This window comes from Pimephales promelas, chromosome 4 (genome assembly GCF_988280905.1).
Source record: "Pimephales promelas chromosome 4, fPimPro1.hap1.1, whole genome shotgun sequence".
Classification (NCBI taxonomy): Eukaryota; Metazoa; Chordata; class Actinopteri; order Cypriniformes; family Leuciscidae; genus Pimephales; species Pimephales promelas.
Genome location: NC_142772.1, coordinates 5,188,719 through 5,215,369, shown reverse-complemented (window position 1 = coordinate 5,215,369; position 26,651 = coordinate 5,188,719). Strand labels below are relative to the sequence as shown.

The window sequence follows — 26,651 nt, the reverse complement described above, 5'->3', positions numbered from 1 at the left end:
TTTAGCTTAGATCTCATCCTCCACGCTAAATAAAAACTCCCAAAAGATACGATAACCTTTGTTCCCCAACACTAATACCTTACAGAAAAAACTATTTGTCAAGTCATACATGCAAATAAACAACATCCTTACAATTTCATAAATCATGTGACCAAAAATAAACTTGTTAAAACAAACCTGTGCCTCCATTTCTTCTTTTTTGAGCTTAATTAGAGACATGCCAGAGAAGTCCATGGTGTCTTAATATTCACATGAGAAGAAAAAGAAATAATAATTGTTTAATAAATGTCAGCATATATATATATATAGCATGAGCAACCATGACACAAAAGCCCCTGTGACATCCCACGTACCCTTATCCTCGATCTGGTCCAGCCCGGTCTTGGTGGACGCCACCACTCCAGCAGCCATCTCGTTCACATGACGCGAGGCCTGCTGCAGAACACCCAGCCTCTTACTGCCACGGTCAGCTTTCACCTGGAGATGATAGAGCAAAGATGATAACAAAATAACTGATAGAACAGGCATAAAACAAAGCAAATCTTACAAATATTGTGCAGGGCTCCAGACTGAAACTAAACGGCCGAGACAAGACAACATAATAGAGACCATTATGACCCTATTTACATTTCTGAAATGCAGGATAATTGCAGCAGTGTTGACTTTTTGTCTATGCATGTGTGTGTTTAATTTAATGACAGGGTAATATAATATGTCATAAATTTGCATTCATTATGGGTGACTAGATAAGGCTGTGTACCAACGTAGTGAGAATAAGTCACTTTTAATTAAATGGCTATTGCTTATCCTTTCAAAAGTTTTATAGTTTATAAATGATTTTATTGCAGTGCTCAACAATTAAATTACTAACAATTAACTCACCCCCATGTCATCCAAGATATCCATGTCCTTCTTTCTTCAGTCGAAAAGAAATTAAGGTTTTTGATTTTCTCCATATAATAGACTTCAATGGGAACCAAACGGTTCAAGGTCCAAGTGCAAAAAAAAAAAGACAGTTTCGATGTGCGTTTATGACTCTCCTGTTCAAACTTGTTCATCAAAATGAACGGATCTTTTCCCGAGTCAACATGTTCATTTCGTTCGTTGAATGATTAGAAGAAAATTAGTTCATTTTGATCAGTGTTGTGCAAGTTACTTCCAAACTGTAATACATTAGGTATTACTTGTTACTGTTATTTAAAAGTAATTCATTACCTTACAATATTACTGTCTCAGAATTGTAATGCGTTACATTACTCATGTATTACTTTTGAGTTACTTTCACCAAAATAACTAAGTAGAACTTAACTTTTGGGCTGTAACGATATGCGATATGAAACCGAAATCGCGATTCGCCGCACTCAGATCCACGAACCTACAGAATCGAGACACACCTCTTCCAACTCCCAGCGTTATTCTCCTTACCGTCCATATCCAATGCTGCCTTATCTTTAAATTAGGCTATTAGTATTATTTGAAGTTAACATTATAAAATACGCAGACCTACACCACAAAACTAGTTGAGGATAAATTATTTAAAATTGGGGATTGGGTCCAGCATTATGGACATGATGACATTTGCAGTCAAAACTTGAAATAAAAATTTTCAGAAAATACATGTATTGAAACGTATATAGGCTACTTCCTTAAAGGACTCCAGACATTAGACAAATATCAGTCTATGTTTTATTTTTAATATTAGGGAAAAGACACACATTCACGCGTGACAAAAAAAATAGGAGGCAAAATATATTTTTTGTAATTCTGTTAATTACACTGCGCAAATCGGATGAGGAAGGGTTGGCTCTCCAGTCTCCATAGAACTTAAAATATTCATTTTATTTTAGTTTTCGTGTTCGCATTTATGAGGAAAAAACAATGTTACAGACGCGACCGCTCTGAACTGGCACTAAAAGACTGCTTTAAAACTTTCACATAGTCTGTTGCCTTTAAGAAGTAAAAGCAGACAATACACTGTAATACAACTGTAATACAAGCCTCACTGAACATGTAACGAGTAAAATATTACTGAAAATTGATTAGTAATGCCTTACACTACTGCGTTACAGCAAAAAGTAATATGTTACTGTAATGTATTACTTTTGTAATGCGTTACTCCCAACACTGATTTTGATAAATGAGTTTGAACAGGAGAGTCATGAACGCTCATCACAGAACAGAGCAAGGCGAGCATTTGAGCTTATAAAACTTAAACTTTGTTATTTATTTATTAAATGACAATCGTTTCACTTGATAAGACCCTTATACATGGTCTGGAATCGTTTAAAGCCCTTTGAACAGTTTGCACTGAATTTTGGACCTTGAACCACTTGGTTCCCATTCACATTCCAGGAATGTTTTCATCAAAAACCTTAATTTCTTTTCGACTGAAGAAAGAAAGACATGGACATCTTGGATGACATGGGGGTGAGTAAATAATCAGCAAGTTTTTTAAAAGTGAACTACTCCTTTAATTCAGCACACAATGGGTCCTTTCAACATAAATAACTTTGCTTCAAGAACCACTGTGTATATCTGTAGTTTTTAAATGTGTGTTAAATTTCAACAAAAGCAGTGTAGGAAGATTCTTTAAAATGTATTGGTCAAGTATTAGTTGGATCCGGCATGCTTTCTCCAGGATATTTAGTCATGGGTGTAGCCAGGTTTGCTACTGAATAAAATATCACATTAGTTGCACATGTATATGATGTAATGCTGATGAGCCATGTGTAATATGTCCATCAGGCAATAGGTGATGCAACAGTATTGTTGCAAGCAACAAAAAAGCTATATATTTATTCAAGTGTCACCTTGGAGGCGGCAACAAGCTGTGCAGTACTAGCAGCGATCTCGTGAGAGCAGACGATCAACTCCTCATACTTCCCCGTGTGCAACACCACTTTATCAGCAGAATCACTGTTGGAAAGGGAAAGCACACATTCATTAACAAAACAGTTTTCATATAAAAAAAAGTGTATCATAAGATGTATTATAACTCTCGGACATGTATCAAAAATACATACACCATCTGTGTTGCGCCCCATCCCACAGCTTTGGAGGCAGAAATAAGACCCTCCGTCCAGCGAGAGTTACGGGCATAAAACTCTTTCACCGAAGCTGCGCCCTAGGAAGAATGCATGTTGAGGGATCTTTCAGGTAACACACAACAATCACATTTATATCAATTTTATTGAAACTTTGAGGGTTTCTCATTATAAATTAAACATGCACAAAATGCATAATATCAGAAACAAACATTTTTAGGATTTAAAACTTTCCATTTGATACTACAGACTGAAACTAACTTTAAGTACAATTTAGGCCACTAAGGATAACTTAAGTACAGTATAAAACAATACAATATTAATACTACTTGTAGCACTTTACCTTTCCACTCTCCACAATCTCCTTTTGCAGGTCTGTGGATGCCAACACCAGAAGACGAATCGCCTGCAGGATATTAACATTCGAATAATGAATAAATTTAACAGTTATACTTGTATGTATACCTTGTAATACATGGCACATGCACTTATTATTGTAATAATATTCAATTATGCATATTTACAAACACTAACCCTATGTGGTTAATTAATATCATTCAGTACTAATGTGTAATTACACAGTAACAAGGACACCTTAAAATAAAATACTCAAAATTGAATTATTGCATATTTGCACACAAGCATAGTTTCCATCCCATATGTTTTAAGAAAAGAAAATCGTCACTTGCAGGGTAAATACCTGAAATAAAAATGTAAGTTGCTGTATTCAGAGAGCCATGTGCAATGTTGACAGCTTTCAATGGAAAGTAGATAAAGCCTGCTTGAAAGTTGCTTAATGTTGCTAGATACCCCTGCGATACCCTCAAATTTGCATAAAAATAGGTGGATGGAAACATATCTACTGAAGTAAATAGAATTCAAATTTTCCAGTTCCAATATTTAGGCAATTCCAACATCTATAATTGAAGAGTTCAGATGCAAAAGCCTCTACTGTAAGTGCCATTTGAAATTTTCTTCTAGAATGATCATTTTTTATCAAGCTTGTATATTTAAGTTCAGTGATTTCACTTAAATGGCAATGATAATTACCTATTAATTGTTATTTAAGTGAAATTACTGAACTTAAATATACAAGTTTGACAAAAATCATCATTAAAGAAGAAAATTTCAAATGGCATTTAGAGGCTTTTGCATCTGAACTCTTCAATTATAATTCCATATGTTCAAATCTTACCTTCATAAGGCCAGTACAGCTATTTAGGATCCTTAAAGAAATATAAGAAAAGAGAAAATACATATAAATGGAAACACGCAAGCTTGCTGTATTTTAAACGAGTGACACTTTATAGGTTTCAACAAATCAACTGGTCACAGGCATACAAATCACAGACCTTTCATTGACCTCCAGTTTGACTCCTGTTGCGTCCTTCCTGGTCTGACTCATCATTTCCTAGAAAGCCAAACAATTCAAATCAAGATCACAACAAATGCAAAAGATATGATATATAATAACCTTAAAGCCTCAATGCCAAAATCTTAAAGTTACATGTAAATACGAACAAAATATGCTCCTCTGTGACCCAGTATAAACACAAATACTGACATAAGACTTCATAAAGCTATTATCCATTACATGGCTGTGAACACGTCTGTGGTTCATAGCTGGACATTATGCATCAATATGAGGCTATTATGTGCCAGCAATGTTTTACACCATATCCAAAGGTTTTCTGTGACTAATAAATGACTCTGTACCCCTTTTACTCACATCTATTCTCCTAACAGCCTCCTCAATAGCAGCAGAGGTAGCAGCCATTTCTTTATCCACCATGTCGCCCAGCTCGTCCTTTCCAACATCCATTCCTTTTGGCCTCAGATCCTGAAAAAGAAAAGGGAAATGTATAATACAATATATAATACAAGATATAGAGGGACAAGACAAAAAGCAGAGGAAAGGTGGAGTAAAAGAATGAATTAGATATCAATTGTGTGAGCATTTAAATATGTATATAAAGTATTGTCTATTGAGTTGGGTGGTATAGCTAACACAAATGATCTCAATATTTGTCTTCAGACAATATGTCATTAACAAAGCAGTCATTTATGTGAGGCAGAAGATGAGGAGATTTTAAGCTGTGAAACTCATAGGATGTTTTAATTGTACAAAGACCTCTTATTTGCCAAAAGATCAAGATTCGCATGTCATGACCACTTCAAGAAAACTGTTCCATTTCAGTAAGAATGATGCTGAAAGTTTCTGCCTATATAGACAGCAAAGCAGCTCACTCTGTTTTGGAATAGAGCTTGTGTGTGTGTGCTTTGCAACTCCTCACCTGTGCTATTCTAAGAATCCTCTGCACCGCAGCTTGAATCGAGCTGGGATCAGCCCCCTTTAGAGTTGATTTTGACTTGAGATTCCTAAGATACTGCAGGCTTTGGGTGGCACAACTCTTACAGTGCTCTGTCAAACCTATAAATAAACACGCATACACACATAAGCTGACACAAAGTTACACAGTAGGCTATTTTACAAGAGCAAATCTCATGAAAACATGCCTAGGTTCACATTTCACCCCATTAGTACTTACGAGCTGTCGGCTTATGCAGACCCCGACCACTTTTATCCCGTCCAACTCAACTCTACTTTTAAGTCTTCAATACTTATCAATAAATAAAATAAGGCAAAAAAGGCCAACTACCTTACAATATGATACACCTCATGACATCTGGAATGATTCAATACATCTCAATAACGTACAATAACTTAATTATATCCATATTGGCAGCAAATGCAAGGGAAATTGACATATCAACCAATTAAAATATTGACAATAACCTGAAACCTTGATATCAATTATAACATATGATACATTAATATGATTGCATCAGCATCCCCTAATAAAATTATGAATACAATTAGTACAATGTATTCACTTTATAGCCCTTAATCCTGTAATTGTTGACTCAGGTGTGATCCTAATTTTTATTCATAATAAATGTTATATCACTGTCTTCGATAAAGTTTTGTCTATCCATGTATGGTGTTTTTTTTTATTTTGGGGGTATTTTTGAATTTATTTACTTCAAAAAGTACCATATTTTCTATGCAAATTTTGCTTATTTTTATGTTTTATTTTTTTATTTTTTTTTAACTACATTAAGATATCATTCCAATAAGTTCTTAGAGCTAAAACCTAAAGATAAAGTGACTTTGCTGTCACCTGGTGTCTTATTTTGCCTTATTTTAGAATGCTCTAAATTACAGTTTTCCTCATTCATTTCTATGGGTGCCCATTTTTGACCCAAATATTAAAGGTTTAAGATTATTTTTTTAACCCACTTAACATTGTAGAATTGAGTCAAAAAAAAAAAAAAAAAGATCAAGATCAAGATCAAGGGAAGTATTTTTTTTTTTTAAATAAATCAAAACTATTTTGCCCATACTTGTCCAGAATACGGTTTTAGGGTTAAATAGTACAATTTTCATATTACAAAAAATTTACATATTTTTGGAGAATTACATATATATATTTCAATAGAGTAATGAGTTTGGGAAGACATGTCTAATTATCATGAAATAATGTTATGCAGCAAAAATAGGCATTATTTTCTCTAATATATTAATTATGAATTAGATTTTGGAGTGAAACTCACAAAACATGTTCGATTCGTCCTAAAATATAAATTCGTCTTGCACATTAACAAATTCTTAGTCCATGTTATCACAGCTGTGAGTTTGTGCATGTGTAAGTGTTTTCCACAGTGTGTGCTCTTACGGTCAGCGTCGTCAGTAGGGGCCATGTGTGCCGTTGCACTGCCATTGGTTATTGTGTCAGCAGCAAGATGAGAAAACTTAGTAAGAGCCCTAACCAGACCCCCAGCATCTGAACCAAAAACAGTAAACAGGACATAACATTCAAGCATGAATAAAGAATATGCAAACATACACAAAAATGGTGAGGGAGTGAGAGACAGAACATACCCCTCATACTCTTCACATACTCAGAGTGGCTCGTCTGCACCTTGTCAATGGAGCCCAGCGTGGCCTCTGCTCGGGTAATGAGGTAATCTATTGGCAGTCAATTTGAGGATTGTTTTATTAAAGTCATGCAGATCATCCAGCTCATAAAAAAAAAAAAGTAAATATTTGTTAAATAAAAAGTTTTATTGGGATGAGTGGCAGTACCAGGGGAGCTGGAACAGCTGATGTGCAGGGGGTCGTCCAGTGTAGCGACAGCGTCCTGAATGATGTTCTCGGCCTCAGTGACTGTCGCCTGCAGAAGGTTAAACTGCTCTTCCAACAACTTCTGCTGCAGCTGCTCCTCATGACTCGACTACAAACACATTGCGCAAAAGTTACCTTAGCACAGTGCTGGTATATACGTATAAAGCAAGCGGCAACATTCTAATCTGAAAAATGAAGCCAACCCGGAAGTGCGAAAAACTGCAATACATCTCAAATCCACTAGAGGGAGGTCCCAAAAGGGAGCAAATATCCATAGACGTCATGTTAAAATATCCGTTTTCAGAGCATAAATTCATATGTTTACAATTTGGTCCCATGGACTTTTATTGTAATCTTCAATATGTTCTGAGTGCCTGAAAACTGTGAGAGGGTGAATTTTTTTCTAACTCGTTAGTTTAGATTGTATTTAAATATAAAATGTATGACAAATAATGGCGGTTAACTTTGATTGACAGCTGATAACGGGCTGCGCCGAGTGGAATTTGACGTCTCGGCCATGATCTGACACAACACATCATACCATCCTTTCTCAAACTTTTGTATTTTATATTTCCCAAGATTTTCCAGTATGGCGCCCCAGATAGCAAACTGACATTGAATCAACGTGGAAACGACTTCTCTCATGACATCGAAACAACGATGATCTGGCATTGTTTTGCTCATCGAATTAACGTTGAACCAACGTTAGACGCCATTCTTCAAAACTAACTGAAAATCGACGCAATTGGTTTGCTTTCCTAACGTTGATTTCAAGTTGATTCTCTGCTAGTTTTGAAGAATGGCGTGTCTGACGTTGGTTCAACGTTAATTCGATGAGCAAAACAATACCAGATCAACGTTGTTTCGATGTCTTGTTTCCACGTTGATTCAATGTCAGTTTGCTATCTGGGGCTGCCCATACCCCAAACAGCCTCAAACCCGTTCTTCAGAGACTCTATGGGTGACGTCACAGACGCTTTGTCCATATTTTTTACAGTCTATGGTATAAAGCTAGTGACCCCAAAATAGGGGTCAGGATTTTTAATATTGGATATTCATTGAAATTCTAGTTTGACCAAAAATCATGAGACTGGTCTCGATAGATACTGTACCACAATGATCGATACACAGTTTTCCCATGTCAACCATTTTGGGAGCAATCCATTTTGAAAATTGCAGAACATAACTATTATTTACAAACGCACTGATGTATTGTTGCTAAACTTAGAATATGTCATTTGGTGGCATTATAATACAACAAAACATTACATCGTCTTTAACTAACGACCTGTTGGTCCGAGGGTCTTCAAAATGTGCATGCAGTGTTAGTAGTGTCTTGAGAAACATGGCCCTCATTTTGAGGCTGTGACTGCATCTGAAATCATATACTTCCCTACTACTATATAGTAGAAAACATGACAAAAGTCTGTCCGAATTCACGGTGCTAATGAAGGAAAAATACACAGATGACCAACTTCTTTGACTGAGATTCTGAAGTGTGCATACGATGGACACTTTACTATCCTGTGACGCCATGGGAGAGGATTTGTGAATGGTGGTGACTGGTGAAACAACGCATCTGATACTGGTAGGTCACATGATAATGACAACATGCCACCGTTTGCTAAACAGTTTCAATGGTGTTCTGGGTTGCTAAGGTGTTCTGAGTGGGCGGTCACTATGTTATAGAGCCATGTTGTGCTCTATTCAATGACTTGCAAAAAAATATATGCAGTGAATTTGCCACAATATGTGACCAGATCCAGCAAAATGAGTCACAGTGACCCAAATTTAAAAATTGATGTTTAGGTATTAATGGAAAGAGGATACCATAAGCTTTCAAGTGATATCTTAGTCAAAGTCATACCTTGAATGGTTGTAAAGATATACACGTTTGAATTCTGGTCGTCTGCCCTTTTTTTCCCAATTGAAACCCTGAGAAAATCGCTTTTAAAGTTTTTTTGCCCGTTTTTTTGTTGTTGATATCTTTCGAAATCCATTGCATTTTAAGAGATAAACTATTTATTTTATAGCTTAATTTGACCAAATACATTAATATATATAAATGCAATTTAACCAGACTGAAGCTCAAATTATTTTTAAGCTTTTTTGTAATAAAAAATTAAAAAAGGCACTTTTACAAAAATGTTCTAAAATCAGAAAGATTGAACAGAGGTGCAAGAGAGAAATTAACTTTTCGTACCGATTAGCCCACATAAGCAGAAAGCAGTCTGTTTTCTTTCTTTTTGATTTCAATATATATATATATTTCTCAGGTCTGTGAGGCAAGTAGGACACCTTATACGCTGACTTTCGGTTCATGAAACGAGCTAGAGTTCACGTGCCGCCGCCTCCGTGACGTGCTTGTGATTATTATTAAATCCTGGTAATTGGTTGATGAAACTGATTTAAATTAAGATACAATTATTACAAAACAAAATTCACTTTAAAGTGCTTGCTTTCTGTTTAGGGTTCAGTGAAAGATTTAGTCCTGGTCACGTTCGCATCATTGTTTTTTCCTCATAAATGCGAACACGGAAAATAAAATGAAGATTTTATTTTCTGGGGAGAGTCAACCCTTCTTCATCCGGGTAGGATTACGTTTGGTTTGTGCAGTGTAATTCACATAGGCCTATTTATTAAAATATTTAATTATCTGGGAATTTTTGACAACAAATTGGCTATCCATAAAGCTGAAATTGGAGTTGAGAAGAGCAATGTTTATTTCAGCGAATTTAAAGCTAATCGTCATTTAAATACCTTTACTCAATTATCTGAACTACGAAACTTTGGGAGATTGTTTTTTAATGTATTTTCTTTGAAATTAGCAAAAAATAAATAAATAAATAAATAAATAAAATGTTATTTCATTGTTTTTCCACATAATCGGCCCATATCTTATAATGGAACATTGCGACTTCCGACTCATTTCGCCAGAGCGGGTCACATATAGATCAAATTAGCATAACCCATAACCCTACCTTCTCTTTGAGTTTGCCTTGTAGTTCTCCCAGCTCCTTAATGGTCCTGTCTCGCTCCTGCTGTAGAGAACACTCTTTCAGCTCAGCTTCCTTCCTCAGGGAGGACAGCTCGGCCTCTTTCTTGCTCACAGACTGTGTTAGCCTATCCTTTTCAGCCAAAAGTGCTGCCATGGTGGTGTTCATCTGTTCTCCTGACTGAACGAATCACAGAAACACATTCATGAACTGACACTATGGGAAAACCCTCCATCTGAAGACTGTATAAAAGTAATTCGTTGGCTGATGGTGCAAGTCAATGAGCATCCTGAAAGTTACGTTAACAGTAGATACTATACCTTCTCAGAGGTCTGCAATGAACTCTTGACTCTTTGGATCTCTGCATTCTTCGCATCAAGTTCCCTTCTCATCTTATCCATATCAAACTTTTGTTCTTCAAACTAAAGCAACAAGATAACTTGTTACAATCAGTCCTTGTGTTACAGTTCAAGTGAGGGAAGACTTGTGTGCACACTTACCTTCATGTCTGATTCTTGTCTGATTCTTTCTACCTCAAAGGATAACTGTTGCTTAGTTCGTTCAATTTCCTCTTGAGTCTGCTGTGTGGCTGACAGCATCTTTACTGTGTCCGCACTCTATGAAAGATAAAGGACACATTCACAACTGCATATCCTTTAAACATGCACAAGTTATTAGAAACAAATGCAATCTAAGGTAAGTAATATCTCTGTGATCGCATATACACACATATAGGCACACTGCATTTTTGTCATACCTTTCGTAGGAGCTCAGCATGGTTGGCAACCAGTTCAGCATGCTTTTCCTTCAGTTTATTATAACGCAACTCTGTTGCTTGGGATTTTTCTACGAATGAGAAAGTCATCAGTATCAGCTGCCACATTTTCGTTTAAGAATTTCTACGTGCAGACATGCACAAACTCACTCTCTGCCTCAAAAAAGTTGCTCTGTATGCTCTCGTGTTCAGTGTTGCGTTGGCGGATGGTCTCTAGCTCCATGCGTAGCTGCTCGTTCTCCACCAGGGTGCGCTGCTTCTGCATGCGCTGCTCCTCCAGTTCGGCCTCGAGAATGTTAATCTGCGACTTGAGCTGTGTGATATAGCGTTGAGCCTGAACACAGGGGAGAGGTGGAAGAGTAGAATACGGGCGAAAGGGACAGAAAAAAAAATGTTGAGATTATAGCGATCAATGTAAACAAAATCTAGCTATGTGGACTTGCTGTTTGGCTGAAGCATGAAGAAGATACAGCCAGTATCATTTTACAGGGCTCTAAACTGTGACTTAATGGTCACATTTTGCAACCTTTTTTTCCTGCTGTTGCCACTATCAAGTTGCTCAACTGATAAGGACTGTCATATCTGGTGTATATGAGAAACATCAAAAGGCACACACTCCAAAAGCAGAACGAAACAGCGCTACTCCTTTGGACCACACCACAGGGGTAGGGTGACAACCATCAAACAAACCAAATGTAGGACGATCATAAGTTTGTGTGGGACTATGTGGGACAAGTTACCAGCACTAAAACATACCCTTAAACTGTTATATACATTTGTATTCTGCCAAAGGCAGCAGGCATCATGCAGATAACTATTATAGAAAAAAATCCAACTAAAATCCAACAAAATAAACAATGAACAAATAAAATATAAAACAACATGAAATTAGATAGACAGTCTTATATATTAAGAATATATTAAAAACCAAAACCAAAAACTTTCATATTTTTAGAAAGGATGTGAAAAAAAAAACATAAAACCATCTCGCGATTAAAGTTATTATAATGTGAGAAAAAGTCGAAATACAATCTTGAGAATAAACTCATTAAATTTCGAGAATAAAGTCAAAATTGTATTTCAACTTTTTTTCTCAAAATTTAACGAGTTTAATCTCGAAACACAACGACTTTATTCTCGATATTTAATGAGTTTATTCTCAAGGTTTTATTACGACTTTTTTTCTCGAAATTTAACAAGTTTAATCTCGAAACACAACGACTTTATTCTTGATATTTAATGAGTTTATTCTCAAGATTGTATTTTGACTTTTTTCTCGAAATTTAACAAGTTTAATCTCGAAACAGAGTTTTTTCTCGATATTTAATGAATTTATTCTCAAGATTGTATTTCGACTTTTTTCTCGAAATTGAACGAGTTTAATCTCGAAACACAAGTTTATTCTCGATATTTAATGAGTTTATTCTAAAGATTGTATTTCGACTTTTTTCTCGAAATTTAACAAGTTTAATCTCGAAACACAACGACTTTATTCTCAATATTTAATGAGTTTATTCTCAAGATTGTATTTCGACTTTTTTTCTCGAAATTTAACAACTTTAACCTCGAAACACAACGACTTCATTCTCGATATTTAATGAGTTTATTCTCAAGATTGTATTACGACTTTTTTTCTTGAAATTTAACGAGTTTAATCTCGAAACACAACGACTTTATTCTCGATATTTAATGAGTTTACTCTCAAGATTGTATTTCGACTTTTTTCTGGAAATTTAACAAGTTTAACCTCGAAACACAACAACTTTTTTTCTCGATATTTAATGAGTTTATTCTCAAGATTGTATTACGCCTTTTTTTCTTGAAATTTAACAAGTTTTTCTCGAAACACAATGACTTTATTCTCGATATTTAATGAGTTTACTCTCAAGATTGTATTTCGACTTGGAAAATGACAATATCGTGGCAAGTCTGGAGTCCAGATGTTAATCTGCTGGAGTCTTGTTTCATCTCAAAAACTGTATTCCAGTTTCAAAGGTTCAAATGCTTGAAAAATAATATGGACAGTGTCTCACCTCTCCTTTGATCTTCTCAAGCTCAGCTTGCAGCAATTCAATTTCTCGTTTCAGGTGTTCGATTTGGAGGTCTCTGTGTTACAGAAGAAGTACAGTAAAGGTACATACTTAAGTATACATATCTTTAAAACATGAACTTTCTGACATTTTCATAAATGTCTCTTTCATAGTTCCCCATAAAAACAAAATGATTATGGTATGATTATCAAAAAATAACCTACCTATCATCAAATCCATTATTAGGGGGTCCAAAGGCCTGGTCAAATATATCACTCTTAAAAAACAAAAAGGGAGACATTTTATTTAGAGAAGCTAAATAAATCCAAGCCGGGAAATTCAAGAATGGATCATGCTATATGTTCTATAAAGCTCCAACATTTGACAATCCACAATTAATGTTTAATTTATCACCCTATCTATATGATCATGCTCATTAGTTTTAAGTACCGTTGGCTGAGATGCCATGATAGGGTTTGCTTCGCTAACATCTATTAGAGGCTCGGGTTCATCCTCCTCAGGCTCCTCAAGCTCCTCCTCATCTGGGATGACAACCATTGGTTTAACATGCTCAGCCAGAGCAGAGGCCCGGAGAAAGTTGGGTGGAGACTTAAAAAAAGAAAAGGCTTTGAAAATACGTAATCAGAAACATATGTATCACACTTACAACTATATCCTTATTCCTTGTCAGCATGAGGTTTCAATAAGTTGAACGGTAGTTTACTTACATCAGGCAGTCTAGGTATCTGGATGAGCCTTTTGAAGTATAGCATATCTCGGGCTTTATTGAGGAATGTTTGGAGGCTAAAAAATAGAATCATCATCATAATGATAATTAATAATCATATAAACTGTACAAAAGAAAAGAAAATCTCAATGGGATTCTTTAAAAATCCTTAAGGTAATATGTAATTATAAATCTATTACTCTATCAAGGAAAATGTGTTACAAGTCGATACAGTCATTTTCATAATTTGTTGGATTGATTTGGTTTAAACAGTAAAAAATATAGAGATCATGGATAGCGGATATTGCTTCAAAAGTTAATTTTAAAAAGGACTATAATATGATCATAGATACAACCTGTGCACTACATAAATATTCTGAAGCCATTCTTTGTATGATACATTTAAATCATTATTCTGTAATCTTCTGTTCAAAAATATCTTTGTATATTTCAGTTTTATTACTTCTTAGATTTTTTTTATGAAAATGATAGATATTGAGAATATGTAAACTATTTAAGATGCAATTTAAGGTGAATCATATGGAGATAACAAAATGCTACAGACAAAATGCAAATGTAATTTTTTAATCAAGTATGAAAATGATTACATGTACCTCTGGAACTGTTCATGGAAGCGTTCGCGGTGTCCCTGGAGTGTGTCAGCTGGTAAACCTGTCAGCATACCAACCAGTATCAATAAACCAGCCATTATGGTGCAATTTCAGCATGTATTAGAAGTGCATTAAAGGTGGAATACCTAAGATTTTTGCATTAAAATATCCCAAAATCACAAGGCCAGTGTTATATATTTAGTTAAGATGACAACTTACAATATTCCAAATGTTTCAAACAATGTTTAAATCGCGAGAAAATTGAGATTTTAACCAAGGAAACGGGGCGTGTGAGCATGGGTGAGCTGGGAGTCGCCAGTCAAGCACGCCATATCTGCGTTACCTCGGTTTCCGCTCGTACTGCGTGTAGTCCTGGACAAATGCGGAAGTTGTAGTTGTGCGTTAGCGTCTATCAAGCAACAAACGTCAGCTTGTTTCGCGCATTTGTTATGAAATGGAGCACAATTATTCTTTAGCGATTGCACCTGGTTCTGTCGACAAAGTCTCATAAACGCAAAGTCAACTAACGGGTCAACCAAACGACCCAAGAATTTGGGACGAGAGAAATAAAACCAGCTCAACATCGGTGTGGCATTTCCTAAATGGAGAGAACTTCGTGAAAAACTCGAACTAGAAAGAGATCTTGTTTTACTTGACAGGTGAGTAACACCGTGTTCTGTATTCAAATTTCATGTCAGTAAACCATGCAAAACAATTAGTATTATTTTTAGAATGTCTTGTTGTCTATGCATATGATGTGAAAAATCGTACGGTCGTATTCACCGCGAATACTTCTCGGAATGTGAACTGTTGGCTGTATCTTAGAAAACGACGTTTATCTGAAAAGTGTTTCAACCGTCCCGGCTCTCCCCTAACATCTGTGATAACTAATTTACTTTTAAACCTGACTTTTCTTGCGGTTATTTCAGTTTAATGAAAAACAAGCATGTCATTAAACACAACAGTTATAGAAATCGAACTTTACCTCATCCATGACAACTAACTTTCGATTCCCGCCTGACTGATTTATACGGTCTATGATTTATCCACGGTGGAGTTGAAAACAACAGTTCCCATCATTCCGCGTTCCTCAGCGGCGTCATCAAGCAAAGCCGTTGTTGTTTTTTTGAATGTAGCGCCCTCTAGCGGCATAAAATCTTAGGTATTGTAGCTTTAATGTTAAAGTCACAATGTGGGTATTATTAGCTGGTTTTGATTTACAAATTAAGTTCGATAATTGTGAAAACTAAGATAATAAAGGCCAACATGACTTAACTGCCCCATTGGTAAGCTTTAACCCTTATGCTGCATTAGGGACATTTTTGGTCTTTTGCAGTTTAATTTCTTTGACCATTTTGGCTGTTTTAATGCAAATTGTATGAAATTTGGCAAAATTGTGACTTTTTGGATACATGTAAAAAATGTGATCCCATTTTGCAAAATATGTATAACACACACTGTGTAGATCAAGTAGTAACACTCAGCACCATAAAGACCAAAAAATGGCCCATTGAAACCCATTAAAACGTTGTTTAAATCTGAGGCTGTCAGTAATACATGAAACATGATTTTTGCACAAACATCCTTTCATTTTGAAACAAAAGCATTATATTTGCATTATATAGTGTATTCCACCAGATGACGTCACTACATATTTATTCCCTATGGGTGGAAATGCACCTTATTTTAGGCAATAGGCAATGTTTAATAGGTGGCCATTTTTGGTCTCTAACGCGCTAAGTGGGATTTTTTGCAAAGTGGGACTGTGATAATCCAAATCTAAAGTTTTCTCTTTGCATTTAGTTTATTGAAAATAATTGAATTTTTGTGTTTTTTCCTCTTATACAAATCGATGGTTTCGCAAACAAAACTGGTAATTAAAGGGTTAAAATCCTGAAATTGAATACATTTTTGGTAGTTATGATGAGGACTGATGCTGGTTAAAAGATTTAACTTGGTAAAAGTGGAAAATAATAATAATATATAATATTTTAGGCAATGTTTAATATGTGGCCATTTTTGGTCCTTAATGCACTCAACGGTGTTAAAAATCTAATGCAGCACAAGGGTTAAAGAAGCTTCAATATGATTTGATTAAGACAACTATTTTCTTTGTGGATCAGCTTGAACTATTATCAGTAGAATTAGTGTTGGAAGCATGATGCTCTCGAGCTCTTACAGGCGTGCAGTTTGAAGAGCAGTTTGACGGTGTAGTGGTACAGGTGACTGCAGTCCTGGATGACTTGGATGAGCGGTGCTAGTTTACACTGGCTTGACGTCAGTGTGGAGATAGCAATGGACACGTTGAGCTGGCGGAGCACTATGAATATAAAGAATACAGAGTAAAATAACCACGCACCAGATTATGTGGGTTTTTTCATGCATGTCAAACTCAAGAGACAGTAACCCCCACGACACAATCAAAACCAAACTAAACGTAGGAGACTACAATATCCAACATTAACCTCTTATACTTCTATAATGAGGTTGATTTTGGTTTGCCAGAAACTTTTATAACCACATTCCCTTTTTTTGGGGACAAGACCATAATCTGAACACTCACCAGCTTCTGCTAATCGAAGCTCTGCATCCATGTAATCAAACACCTCTACTGTGAGCTGGAACCTGAGGCAGGAATCAGAGACAAGACCCTTTTAGAAGTTAACATGTTAAAGTAAAGTAACATACACTCACCGGCCACTTTATTAGGTACACCGAGCTAGTGCCGGGTTGGCCCATGCTTTCAGGATGGGTAGGATGGATTCATGCTATCATATTGTTTAAGCCAAATTAGAGGTAAAGATAATAAGTTAAAAGTTAAAATCCCAGTAGATCAGCAGTTTCTGAAATACTCAGACTGGCCTGTCTGGCAAACCACCATGCCACGTTCAAACAAATAGCTTATATCACATTTCTTCCCCATTTTGATGCTCAGTTTGAACTTTAGCAGACTGTCTTGACCATGACTACATGCCTAAATGGATAGAGTTGCTGCCATGTGATTGGCTTACACTATAAGAACAATTATTTTGCTATTTTGAAGCTATTATAATTTTTTTTATGTGCATAAGAATAAGCTATTTTTTTAGCCACTACACTCTTCATCTAGATAGAGTGGAATGTCCCACATGACTAACATCATTCTGTAAGCCATGTGGGACATTCCATCAAAGGCCTCAAAATCTCTCAAAATGACCTGGTGCACATCTACATTAGCCAGAGTCTTTTACAATGTTTAGCCGGAGAGGTTTTTATTATTATTATTATTATTACTTATTTGACTTTATCATTCAATAAAGATTAACTAACTTTGCTCTTGGGTCCTCAGTGTCCAAACAAAGCTGTCAATAAAGCATAATGTTTCTCTTTTAAAACCATCTAAAATGTATTTGGAGTGAGAGGGATCTAGTAATCTAGTAAAGTGCATTTTAATCTACAGTAGTAAAGTGCTTTCACTTGTTAGGCCAGCGATAAGCAGTAGAAGAACTTCACATTGACACCATCATATTGACATTATTCTTAATGTTTGAAAGCGTTACAAAAATTCTGCTCAGCCAGGCTGTATTTGTTTGATCAAAAAGACAGTACATATTATTACAATTTAAAATAACTATTTTTTATTGTAAAGTATTAAAAATGTCTTGTATTCATGTGATGTAAAGCTGAATTTCATCATCCATTTTCATTACTCCAGTCTTCAATGTCACATGATCCTACAGAAATCTTTCCTATTATTATCAAGGTTGCACTGCTTGATGTTTTTTTGTGGAAACCATGATACACCACCATTCTACATTTTGGGGTAAGTAAGAAAAAAAATACTTTTATTTACCAAGGAGGCATTACATTGATCTAAAATGACAGTAATGGAAATTTTTATTTAACAAAAGATTTCAAATAAATGGTTCCATTCATCAAAGAATCCTGAAAAAACTGTATCACAATTTCCACAAAAATATTAAGCAGCAAAAATTGTTTTCAACATTTATAATAAGAACCATTTTTAATAATTGAGAGCCAATAATAATTGGAGACCTAATGTATGGGTCCAAAGCTATTGTTGCCGCGATATCATACAAAAGAAATAAATACAGAGTAATTGTAATTCCACATACACATTATTGATGTAAATAAATCAATTTCACATACACATTATTGATGTCTGTTCCCGCTGTCCGCTCCAGGAGTTCATCCGAGATCTCGAGACTGGCTGGGATTTCAGAATGCTGCAAAGAGAGCACAGAGAAACTTCATTTCAACTAAGTAGGACTATCCCTTTGTTCACGCTGGAATCCATAGTGCAACTTGGTGAAATAAGTTAAAATAAAAACATTCACAAAAGTTATTCACATGAGCATTAGGCTCATAACAAGACACCAATCCCTGGCATGTTAACGAGAAAAATAAATAAATAAATAAACCGTTGGCATTTAATGCAAAGAATACTTTTATATTTATATTTTATATTTTTATATCCTTTTATATTTGCAGGAGATGTCATCACTTCAGTCTAGAGCAAGTTTAAATGATATTTTCATCATATGGAAAAATGTAAAAGATAACACCATATTTAAGAACATTTCACATGTTAAGTGTAATTCTACTGAGTAAACTAAACTGAGGTATACTTAATTATTTAAATCAGTAATTCTCAACCAGGGGAGTCAAACCTCTAAGGGAGCCCCAATAAGTTTTAAATTATTTAAATGTAGATATATAAATAATTGTAAATGAAAATATAGCTGCAAGCGGCAACTAATAGGGCCACGAATAAAAAAGGCATAATGAGTTATGTAAGCATGACTGGGAGCATCAGACTAACTGAAACAAAGAGTAATTAATGACATTTTTAGATCAAAATAGCTGAAAATCATAAATTCTATCACTAATATGCTTGACTTATGTTACCAGATTAATGTGTTGTGATCAGTGTGAGGTGACAGTGAAACGTTTGGTGTCAATATGCCAAAGCTTTGCAACAAGAGGCCCAACACACTCTCAACGCAATTCATTACAATTTTAAGTTTTGGCAAATTGGTGGTTAATTGGTATGAATTGGTACAATGTCATGCATACAGGTCTGTATGATTTACTTATGGGTGTTTTTTTATTCATGCAAAATCGCCACCTCGTAAAAAAAAAAAAAGAGTTACATTTTTTCATGAGATCTAGTTGGAGGGCCTTTGAATATCGTCTCATGCAAAAGAGAACCACTGACCTAATAATAATAATGGCTGTCTGAAGTGGACAATATGTTATGGGCTCAATGTGAATATATCAAAATGTACCTTTGTGTGGAACTCAATCTTGGTGCAGAGGAGTTTGGAATGTAGAGAAACCAGCTGTGCATACCCATGTCTGTCCCGCGTGTTATTCTGAAGATGGAAATGATTGACAGTAAACCAGTAAAGTTTCCTTTTTTTGTGAATGTTGAGATTAGGGATTTTGTGGATGAACCTTGACTTACCCACATTAACCCTGTCTCGGCAATGTTGCTGTAGTGTCTCATGCAGTCTTGTAAGCTCTGGTAACAATGAAAAAAACAATAAACAATACAGTCTGATCCAACAACAAAAGACATTAGACAATGCACACATACTGGTAATTTAAATGAATATATTTAAGAAATACGAAAATGTTTCTAAAACTATAGGGCTGTGAATATTTTGGTGCCTCATTGAATCGGTTCTTGATTTTGAATCAAATTTTACGGTTTTGTGTTACTTTTCCTATTTGACTAAAGTAAATCACACTAAATGTGAACCATGACATTTATTTTGTTTGTCTTCCCATTTTAGTCAACCCCATATTATTACTAAGCTGACTGCAATCATTACTCACATGACTGGCAATCTTCTGTAATAAAGCAACGCAGGCAATTTCATTTTGTATATTAGAAATAGGAACAAAGAAGCTAATTTCAAACAATAACACAAATACCTGAACACATTTAATTTAACAAATTTAACTTCATTTGACAGGTTTTTCCAGGTACAGTAATTTAAAGGGTACATATCATGCTTTTAAATCATCCCTTTTTACATATAAATCATACATTTGTGGACTATATAAAGCATAACTGCAATGCTTGGGTCTAAATTCCTCATTATTATAGCTCCACAGGCCCCTTTTCTGATGTGCGTCTGTGAGCAACTCGTTTTGAAGCGGCCTCTTTAAATAAAAAGGAGATGTGTCATACCCCGTCCGCACCCCATTCGGCCATTTTTGAAGTTTTTATAGCATTATATAGCATCACACGACATTTTTATTCACATGTTAAAGGGATACTCCACTTTTTTTGGAAATACGCTCATTTTACAACTCCCCCAGAGTTAAACTGTTGAGTTTTACCTTTTTTGAATCCATTCAGCCGATCTCCGGTTCTGGCGGTACCACTTTTAGCATAGCTTAGCATACATCATTGAAGTGCACAAGACCGTTAGCATTTCTCCCAAAAAAATTACCAAAGTGTTACGATATTTTTCCTATTTAAAACTTGACTCTTCTGTAGTTACATCGTGCACTAAGACAGATGGAAAATGTAAAGTTGCGATTTTCTAGGCTGATATAACTAGGAACTATACTCTCATTCCTGCGTAATAATCAGGAAACTTCACTGTCGTACCATGAGTGCAGCAGGCGTAATGTTATGACGCAGCGCCTGAAAATAGTGCCCAGCTTCCAACGTGACCGGGACTAAGTTTGTGTAGTCATCGCGCCTGCTGCACTCATGGTACGGCAGTGAAGTTTCCTGATTATTACACAGGAATGAGAGTATAGTTCCCTGCATATCAGCCTAGAAAATAACAACTTTACATTTTCCGTCTGTCTAAGTGCACGATGTAACTACAGAAGAGTCAAATTTTAAAGAGGAAAAATATCGAAACACTTTGGTAATTTTTTTGGGAGAAATGCTAATGGTCTTGTGCACTTCAATGATGTATGCTAAGCTATGCTAAAAGTGGTACCGCCAGAACCGGAGATTGGCTGAATGAATTCAAAAAAGATAAAACTCAACAGTTTAATGCTGGGGGAGTTGTAAAATGAGCGTATTTCCAAAAAAAGTGGAGTATCCCTTTAACAAAATGTCAACAACGGAAGACTTGTCCATCAAGCCTTACATGTTCGAGCCAGAGCGAGCGAGTTGACAAAAGAAGACGACGAACCTGCGGAACAACGTCTTCATATGGATGAATTGCAATGGTATGTTACCGTCTTGTGTTGTAAATGAAAGTCGATTATTTCTCTTGATAAAACAAGCACACTAACAAGATAAATGACAACGGTCTAATCTTACCACTAAAAATCTGTAATGATAATAAGACGTGTTTAGAAAAGCATCAGAAAACACAGCAGCTAAATGACCATTGTCATGATGAAATTAAAGAACAATAATACTGCAGACGTGTAACGTTACTCAAAGGGGTGATGAACTGAGAAATCAAATTTTCCTTGAGCTTTTGACATCTAAGAGGTCATCATATTATAAGAATATCCTGTAAGTTTCAGAACTGAAAACGTCCTTGTTAGTCCAATAAAAGCTTTTATTGACACCAGGCTCAGCAAACGACTCGTTTTTCAAAGTGGGGAACTATGACATCAAAGAGGATAAACACCACCCCCGCAGAAGAAGATCAACGCCTACTTCGCCCCGCCCACCGATTCGCGCATTACACGCATAGATAAATAACATAGGCCTACCTCGTGATGACAAACCGGATCGAGCTACCGAGCAATACAGAATATTGTGCAACGCCTGGTTGTGGAAGACAGTCGCTGCATATGCTTCCTCTGGATTCCAATAGGACTGCATGGATTAACTTTATTTTTAATGACGTTCCAGCTGATGAGGTAAAACATTGTCCGTCTGTTCGCTTCATTTCACTGAGGATTGTTTTATAAACAAGACTGGATTTGCAGACCGATTAAGAGTAAAGAACGGTGCTGTGCCGTCTATATTGGATCTGACAGGAATTGTGCAACACACGGACTCTGGGTCGAACATGTATGGGCGAATCATTCCGGTTCAAACAATTTCCCCAAAGTGCATCGACGGGTGAGTTGAAACTCATCATAATATGCAAAACTGTTATCCACTCACAGCAGTGGGCGTTTACTTCCAAGTCTTCAGTGCGAGACGCCCATAAAAACCGAGCGTTTTTCAGCTACGCTCAAAAGTAGGGTACAAAATAGCCAATTACTTATTCATTTTGATGTTTTTGAATGCAAAAAACCAAGCGAACGTCATAAGTCGACCTCAGACAACAATATAATAAAATTTAAAAAGCCAGTTCATGACCCCTTAAAAAACAAAAATAAAGAAAGACTGCTAAACCATGACCACCGTGTGTTTTAAGAAAATAAAGTACTTTATTTTTTTTTACGATATTTACAGCTTATCGAAATGCTCTGTTCGTCGTCTCCAAAGATAGAAGGAATTGACCCCTCATTCAGACAAAGTCGATCGGCAAACCCATCTTATATGGCGGAATTTGTTGAAGTTGACTTGACAAAATGACTTTACCCATTTCTTTGATAAATAAAGCTCAACCAGGCACTTCAAAGAGTTTCTGATGCTGGGAGACGGTGTAATGAAGCATTTGGGTCACTACATCCAACAACCGAACATTTTGACTTGCCATCTCGTAACTTAAGTTAAAAATGACCCTAACTTAAAATTTTTTTTTTTTTAAAAATGGCGGATTGCTCCATCGGAAGTGTTGGGCTGGTAGTCAATGTCCTTATTTGTCAGTTCTGCTGCAAATACTGTGATGTAATTGTTCAAACACTGCATGAAAAGTGGGATTTTCGTCAGTAAGCGGCACTGTAGATTGTCGTGGAAGTTCAGGTTTACGACTGCACACGGCAATTTACAGGTAACACTCAAAACTGCCGTGAATTGCCGAAAATTGACGTGGGCCTTGCTTGGCAGTTGTCCCCCCATTGTCCCCCCTTCTCCTAAATCTAGAGGAGGCTTTGACATGTAAATGAAAATGCTGTGAGCTATACACATGCAAATAAGGGTAGGGGAGTTTCACCCCAGGTAACCCCAGGTTCTGAAAGGAACTTCATTCTAAGACAATCTCTGGTAGAAATAGATCAGGCTCAGTATAACCTAATTACCGTGTTTTTTGTTTTTTGTTTTTTGTTTTTTAACATTGCAACATGACATCCAAAAAGATAACAATCAACAAATAATAATTTCACAATAAATAAGAAACAAATAAAAATAGGACAGAATTGAACAAATGAAATAAAAACAGGAAAGGGACTATCTCTATTGTGTATAATATTATGATTTAAGAGAAAGTTAGAAACCAGTAATTTGTACTATTTAAAGAAAGAAAATAGCATACACATAAATTCACTTTTCAATTAGCTTCAATATTCTTTAGCAAATACAATTGTATCACTACATTTTTATCGATACATTTGAGAGACTCAATATACTGAAAACTGAAAATCAGACCCAAAAAAAAAAACTTCAAACAAGGTTTAGAATTCATTTTACTCTCATGAATATGAAATTCTCCTAATACAATTACATGATTCATCATAACATTTACAGAAGTAGTTTTCAAAATATATGATAACATCTTTGGATGTTAATTCACAGTTATAAACAGATGTTTTTTGTTTCTGTTTTTTTACAAATTTTTTTTACTGGTTAATTTATTTTAAGTAGCCTAATAAAGTTATTTATTTATGCATATATGTATTTTTACATTTCATGGTAGCCTATTTGGGTTTATCCACCTTATTCCTAATTTAAAATGAACAGCAGCAGAAAAATCAAGGACAGCCGACGACAGCCTTTCAACCTGAGTCAAAAACCAGTAAACGTAACTCTGATTGGCTGAGGCAGCATATCATCATAATCCAACCTGTAACGTCAGCCACTCTGATTGGCTGAGGCAACGTGCCAGGCATGTGGCATTCAAGCAGAAATAACGGCACAGATATTCAGCCTGCTTCGCCGTCATGATCGCTGGTGAACCCATCTTTTCCTCTAAATTGAAGGTAAGTTCGTCCAACTTAGTGAATTCTATGTCCATGTGTACTTATAGTGTTTGGTAGTTTAGCGTTATTGTCTTAAACTTCACAAATCTGCTGTGATTACTGCCGCGAATGTCCAAGGGTGTTAACCTAACGGAACAGTTTTTTGTTTTGCGTTAGCTTGCTGCTCTTAATTCTTTTTTAGTTTCGTTTCAATTAGAACAATTTGGGACACTAAACTGTACGTTAGGTTGCACTTTGTTATCTGGCTGCAAGCTAGCTACCATTCTTTGCTAGTAATCAAACTAACTTGTTCTGAGTGTTCAATTGGCTTTTCCCAATGCGTTTACTGTGAATATCGTCAGAAATTATGAAAAAATAATAAGTGCCAGGGTCATAAAACATAAAGCGCGTAATGTGCTTGTATGCTCTAGTGTAGGCTATCCTTGTTTGTAAAATTGCATCACTTTGTGTGATGGAGTGAAATCTTCAGGTGTTTGTGATTTGTTTTGTCTCTCAGGGGCTGTAAGGAGTTGAGGTGTCCTTCGCTGATAGGAGAAAAAACACCTAAACGAGGTAACGTTACGTGTTGTGATCTCATCCTCTTTTCTTTTGAACAGGCCCAAGTCAAATAAAAAGTAAAACTAAACTAATTTGTATTAACGTTTGTGTTTATAGATGACTTTGAGCGTGAGACAGTGGTGAAAACGCCAAAGAGAACTGGAACATGGCATGTTATATTCAGTTATAAATGTTTGACCAAGTTATTAAATATATTATAAATCTGTTCAGTTTCATCATTTGATAATAACTTTATAACACATTTTTTTGTGGTATAGATGCAGTGACTGAGACTGGGAGATGCAGTGACTGAAACCTGGTGGTAAGTATTGATCTATTGGCAGTGGAGAAGACACTTTTAATAGACACCTTCTCCCTTGTGAGCTAGCAAACTTTGTTATTCTAATTAGAGCATTGCAAACATCACCAAATGTGTTTGTTTACTTCAGTGTTCCAGAAAAAGGTCCTGAAACTACTGGTCGACATCCGCCATCGCCTGAAGGAAACCAGGTAGTGGATGCAGAAGAAACATATTTTTGCTTACAAATGTGGGGAATTGGGGCAGATTGCCTTTGCATACATCTAAATCATTGTCTTTTTCAACTTTGCAGAAGGGGTCATGAAATTCGGTTCCACAGCCACTGAGGTGTATGTACATCAAGGTGAACCTCAAGCACGCGTCACAAAGACTTGGATTCACTTCGCCCTGATGAGCCAAGCCTACAGGACTTGAATTAAGAGTTTTAAAGGGATAGTTTACTTGAAATTATTTTTTTGAAATGTTTTGGCTTACATCAAGGGCATCAGTCATATAATGGAAGTCTATGGGGATCTCTTAAAAGAGCATGCACAGAGAAGTACAAATTAAACATGATTTAATGAATCATAACTGTAAGTACACGTTGATGGCTTAAGATGCGAGACGAGCGGTTTGTGTGAGAAAATGAACAGTGTGTGTGTTTGTGTGTATATATATATATATATATATATATATATGATCTGTGCATGCGGCGGAAAGTGCCAGAAGCGATCTTGCACTGGTACGTCACTCATTGTTTACACAGATTTCAGAAGTTTTACTGTGAAGATCTAAACATATTAAGATATATTGCATTTTTGTGTATATCTAAATATGTATATATATACACATTTATACAATAACAATATAAATACTGTTTGTTTTCTCTCACAAAACGCTCATTTCGTGTCTTAGTCCATCAATGTGTACTTAATTTATGAGTCATTAAATCATGTTTAATTTGGTCTTCTTTGTGCATGCTCTTTGAGGTGGTGACCATAGACCTGCATTATATGACTGACAGACAACAACGGTTTGACCTAAAAATATCAAAATTGAAAATGCTGTGGAAACAAAGACCCCTGCATCTTGGATGCCCTTGAGGTAAGCTAAAACATATCAAAAATTAATTTCAAAGTGAACAATCCCTTTAAATTACATCCTTATTATTCGTTCATAATTCTGCCTTCTGTGTTTGATATATCTGGTGCCCAATTCTGATGCCATTCAGGGCAATTTATTTTTGAATAAAGATGCAATATATTATTGATTTATTTGTATAACTGTAGTGCTGTATGTATGTTGTCCCATGTTTCCAGAGGGTGGAGGACATGTTTTCTGTGCTTTGAAGATGTTCTCCTATGCTTTGTACATAGTTGTGTGTTTGTTCTAATAAAACTATTTCTTTGAATAAACAGTATGTGGCA

At 35.8% G+C, this 26,651-nt stretch overlaps 1 protein-coding gene and 1 long non-coding RNA gene across 2 annotated transcripts in view; one reads left to right on the top strand and one right to left on the bottom strand.

The window, feature by feature from the left end:
• hip1rb (huntingtin interacting protein 1 related b) overlaps nucleotides 1-26,651 on the bottom strand; it is a 49,801-nt gene that overhangs the window by 6,912 nt on the left and 16,238 nt on the right. Inside the window, exons 4-30 of the mRNA XM_039690609.2 lie at nucleotides 19,837-19,893; nucleotides 19,658-19,744; nucleotides 18,519-18,595; nucleotides 16,933-16,994; nucleotides 16,549-16,689; nucleotides 14,373-14,430; nucleotides 13,760-13,835; nucleotides 13,482-13,640; nucleotides 13,256-13,308; nucleotides 13,035-13,107; nucleotides 11,152-11,335; nucleotides 10,984-11,072; nucleotides 10,727-10,843; nucleotides 10,547-10,648; nucleotides 10,212-10,406; nucleotides 7,192-7,339; nucleotides 6,988-7,074; nucleotides 6,782-6,889; nucleotides 5,339-5,475; nucleotides 4,774-4,884; nucleotides 4,397-4,455; nucleotides 4,240-4,270; nucleotides 3,388-3,450; nucleotides 3,024-3,124; nucleotides 2,811-2,916; nucleotides 354-477; nucleotides 178-239 (exon numbers count right to left, since the gene is read on the bottom strand). Of these exons, the coding sequence (XP_039546543.2) occupies nucleotides 178-239; nucleotides 354-477; nucleotides 2,811-2,916; nucleotides 3,024-3,124; nucleotides 3,388-3,450; nucleotides 4,240-4,270; nucleotides 4,397-4,455; nucleotides 4,774-4,884; nucleotides 5,339-5,475; nucleotides 6,782-6,889; nucleotides 6,988-7,074; nucleotides 7,192-7,339; nucleotides 10,212-10,406; nucleotides 10,547-10,648; nucleotides 10,727-10,843; nucleotides 10,984-11,072; nucleotides 11,152-11,335; nucleotides 13,035-13,107; nucleotides 13,256-13,308; nucleotides 13,482-13,640; nucleotides 13,760-13,835; nucleotides 14,373-14,430; nucleotides 16,549-16,689; nucleotides 16,933-16,994; nucleotides 18,519-18,595; nucleotides 19,658-19,744; nucleotides 19,837-19,893 (2,667 nt within the window). The remainder of the gene's footprint in view (nucleotides 1-177; nucleotides 240-353; nucleotides 478-2,810; nucleotides 2,917-3,023; nucleotides 3,125-3,387; nucleotides 3,451-4,239; nucleotides 4,271-4,396; nucleotides 4,456-4,773; nucleotides 4,885-5,338; nucleotides 5,476-6,781; nucleotides 6,890-6,987; nucleotides 7,075-7,191; nucleotides 7,340-10,211; nucleotides 10,407-10,546; nucleotides 10,649-10,726; nucleotides 10,844-10,983; nucleotides 11,073-11,151; nucleotides 11,336-13,034; nucleotides 13,108-13,255; nucleotides 13,309-13,481; nucleotides 13,641-13,759; nucleotides 13,836-14,372; nucleotides 14,431-16,548; nucleotides 16,690-16,932; nucleotides 16,995-18,518; nucleotides 18,596-19,657; nucleotides 19,745-19,836; nucleotides 19,894-26,651) is intronic.
• LOC120463959 (uncharacterized) lies at nucleotides 24,901-26,264 on the top strand. Its single transcript, XR_005618586.2, has 5 exons — nucleotides 24,901-24,941; nucleotides 25,044-25,095; nucleotides 25,205-25,248; nucleotides 25,376-25,436; nucleotides 25,538-26,264. It is a non-coding gene; the product is annotated as an uncharacterized LOC120463959 (long non-coding RNA).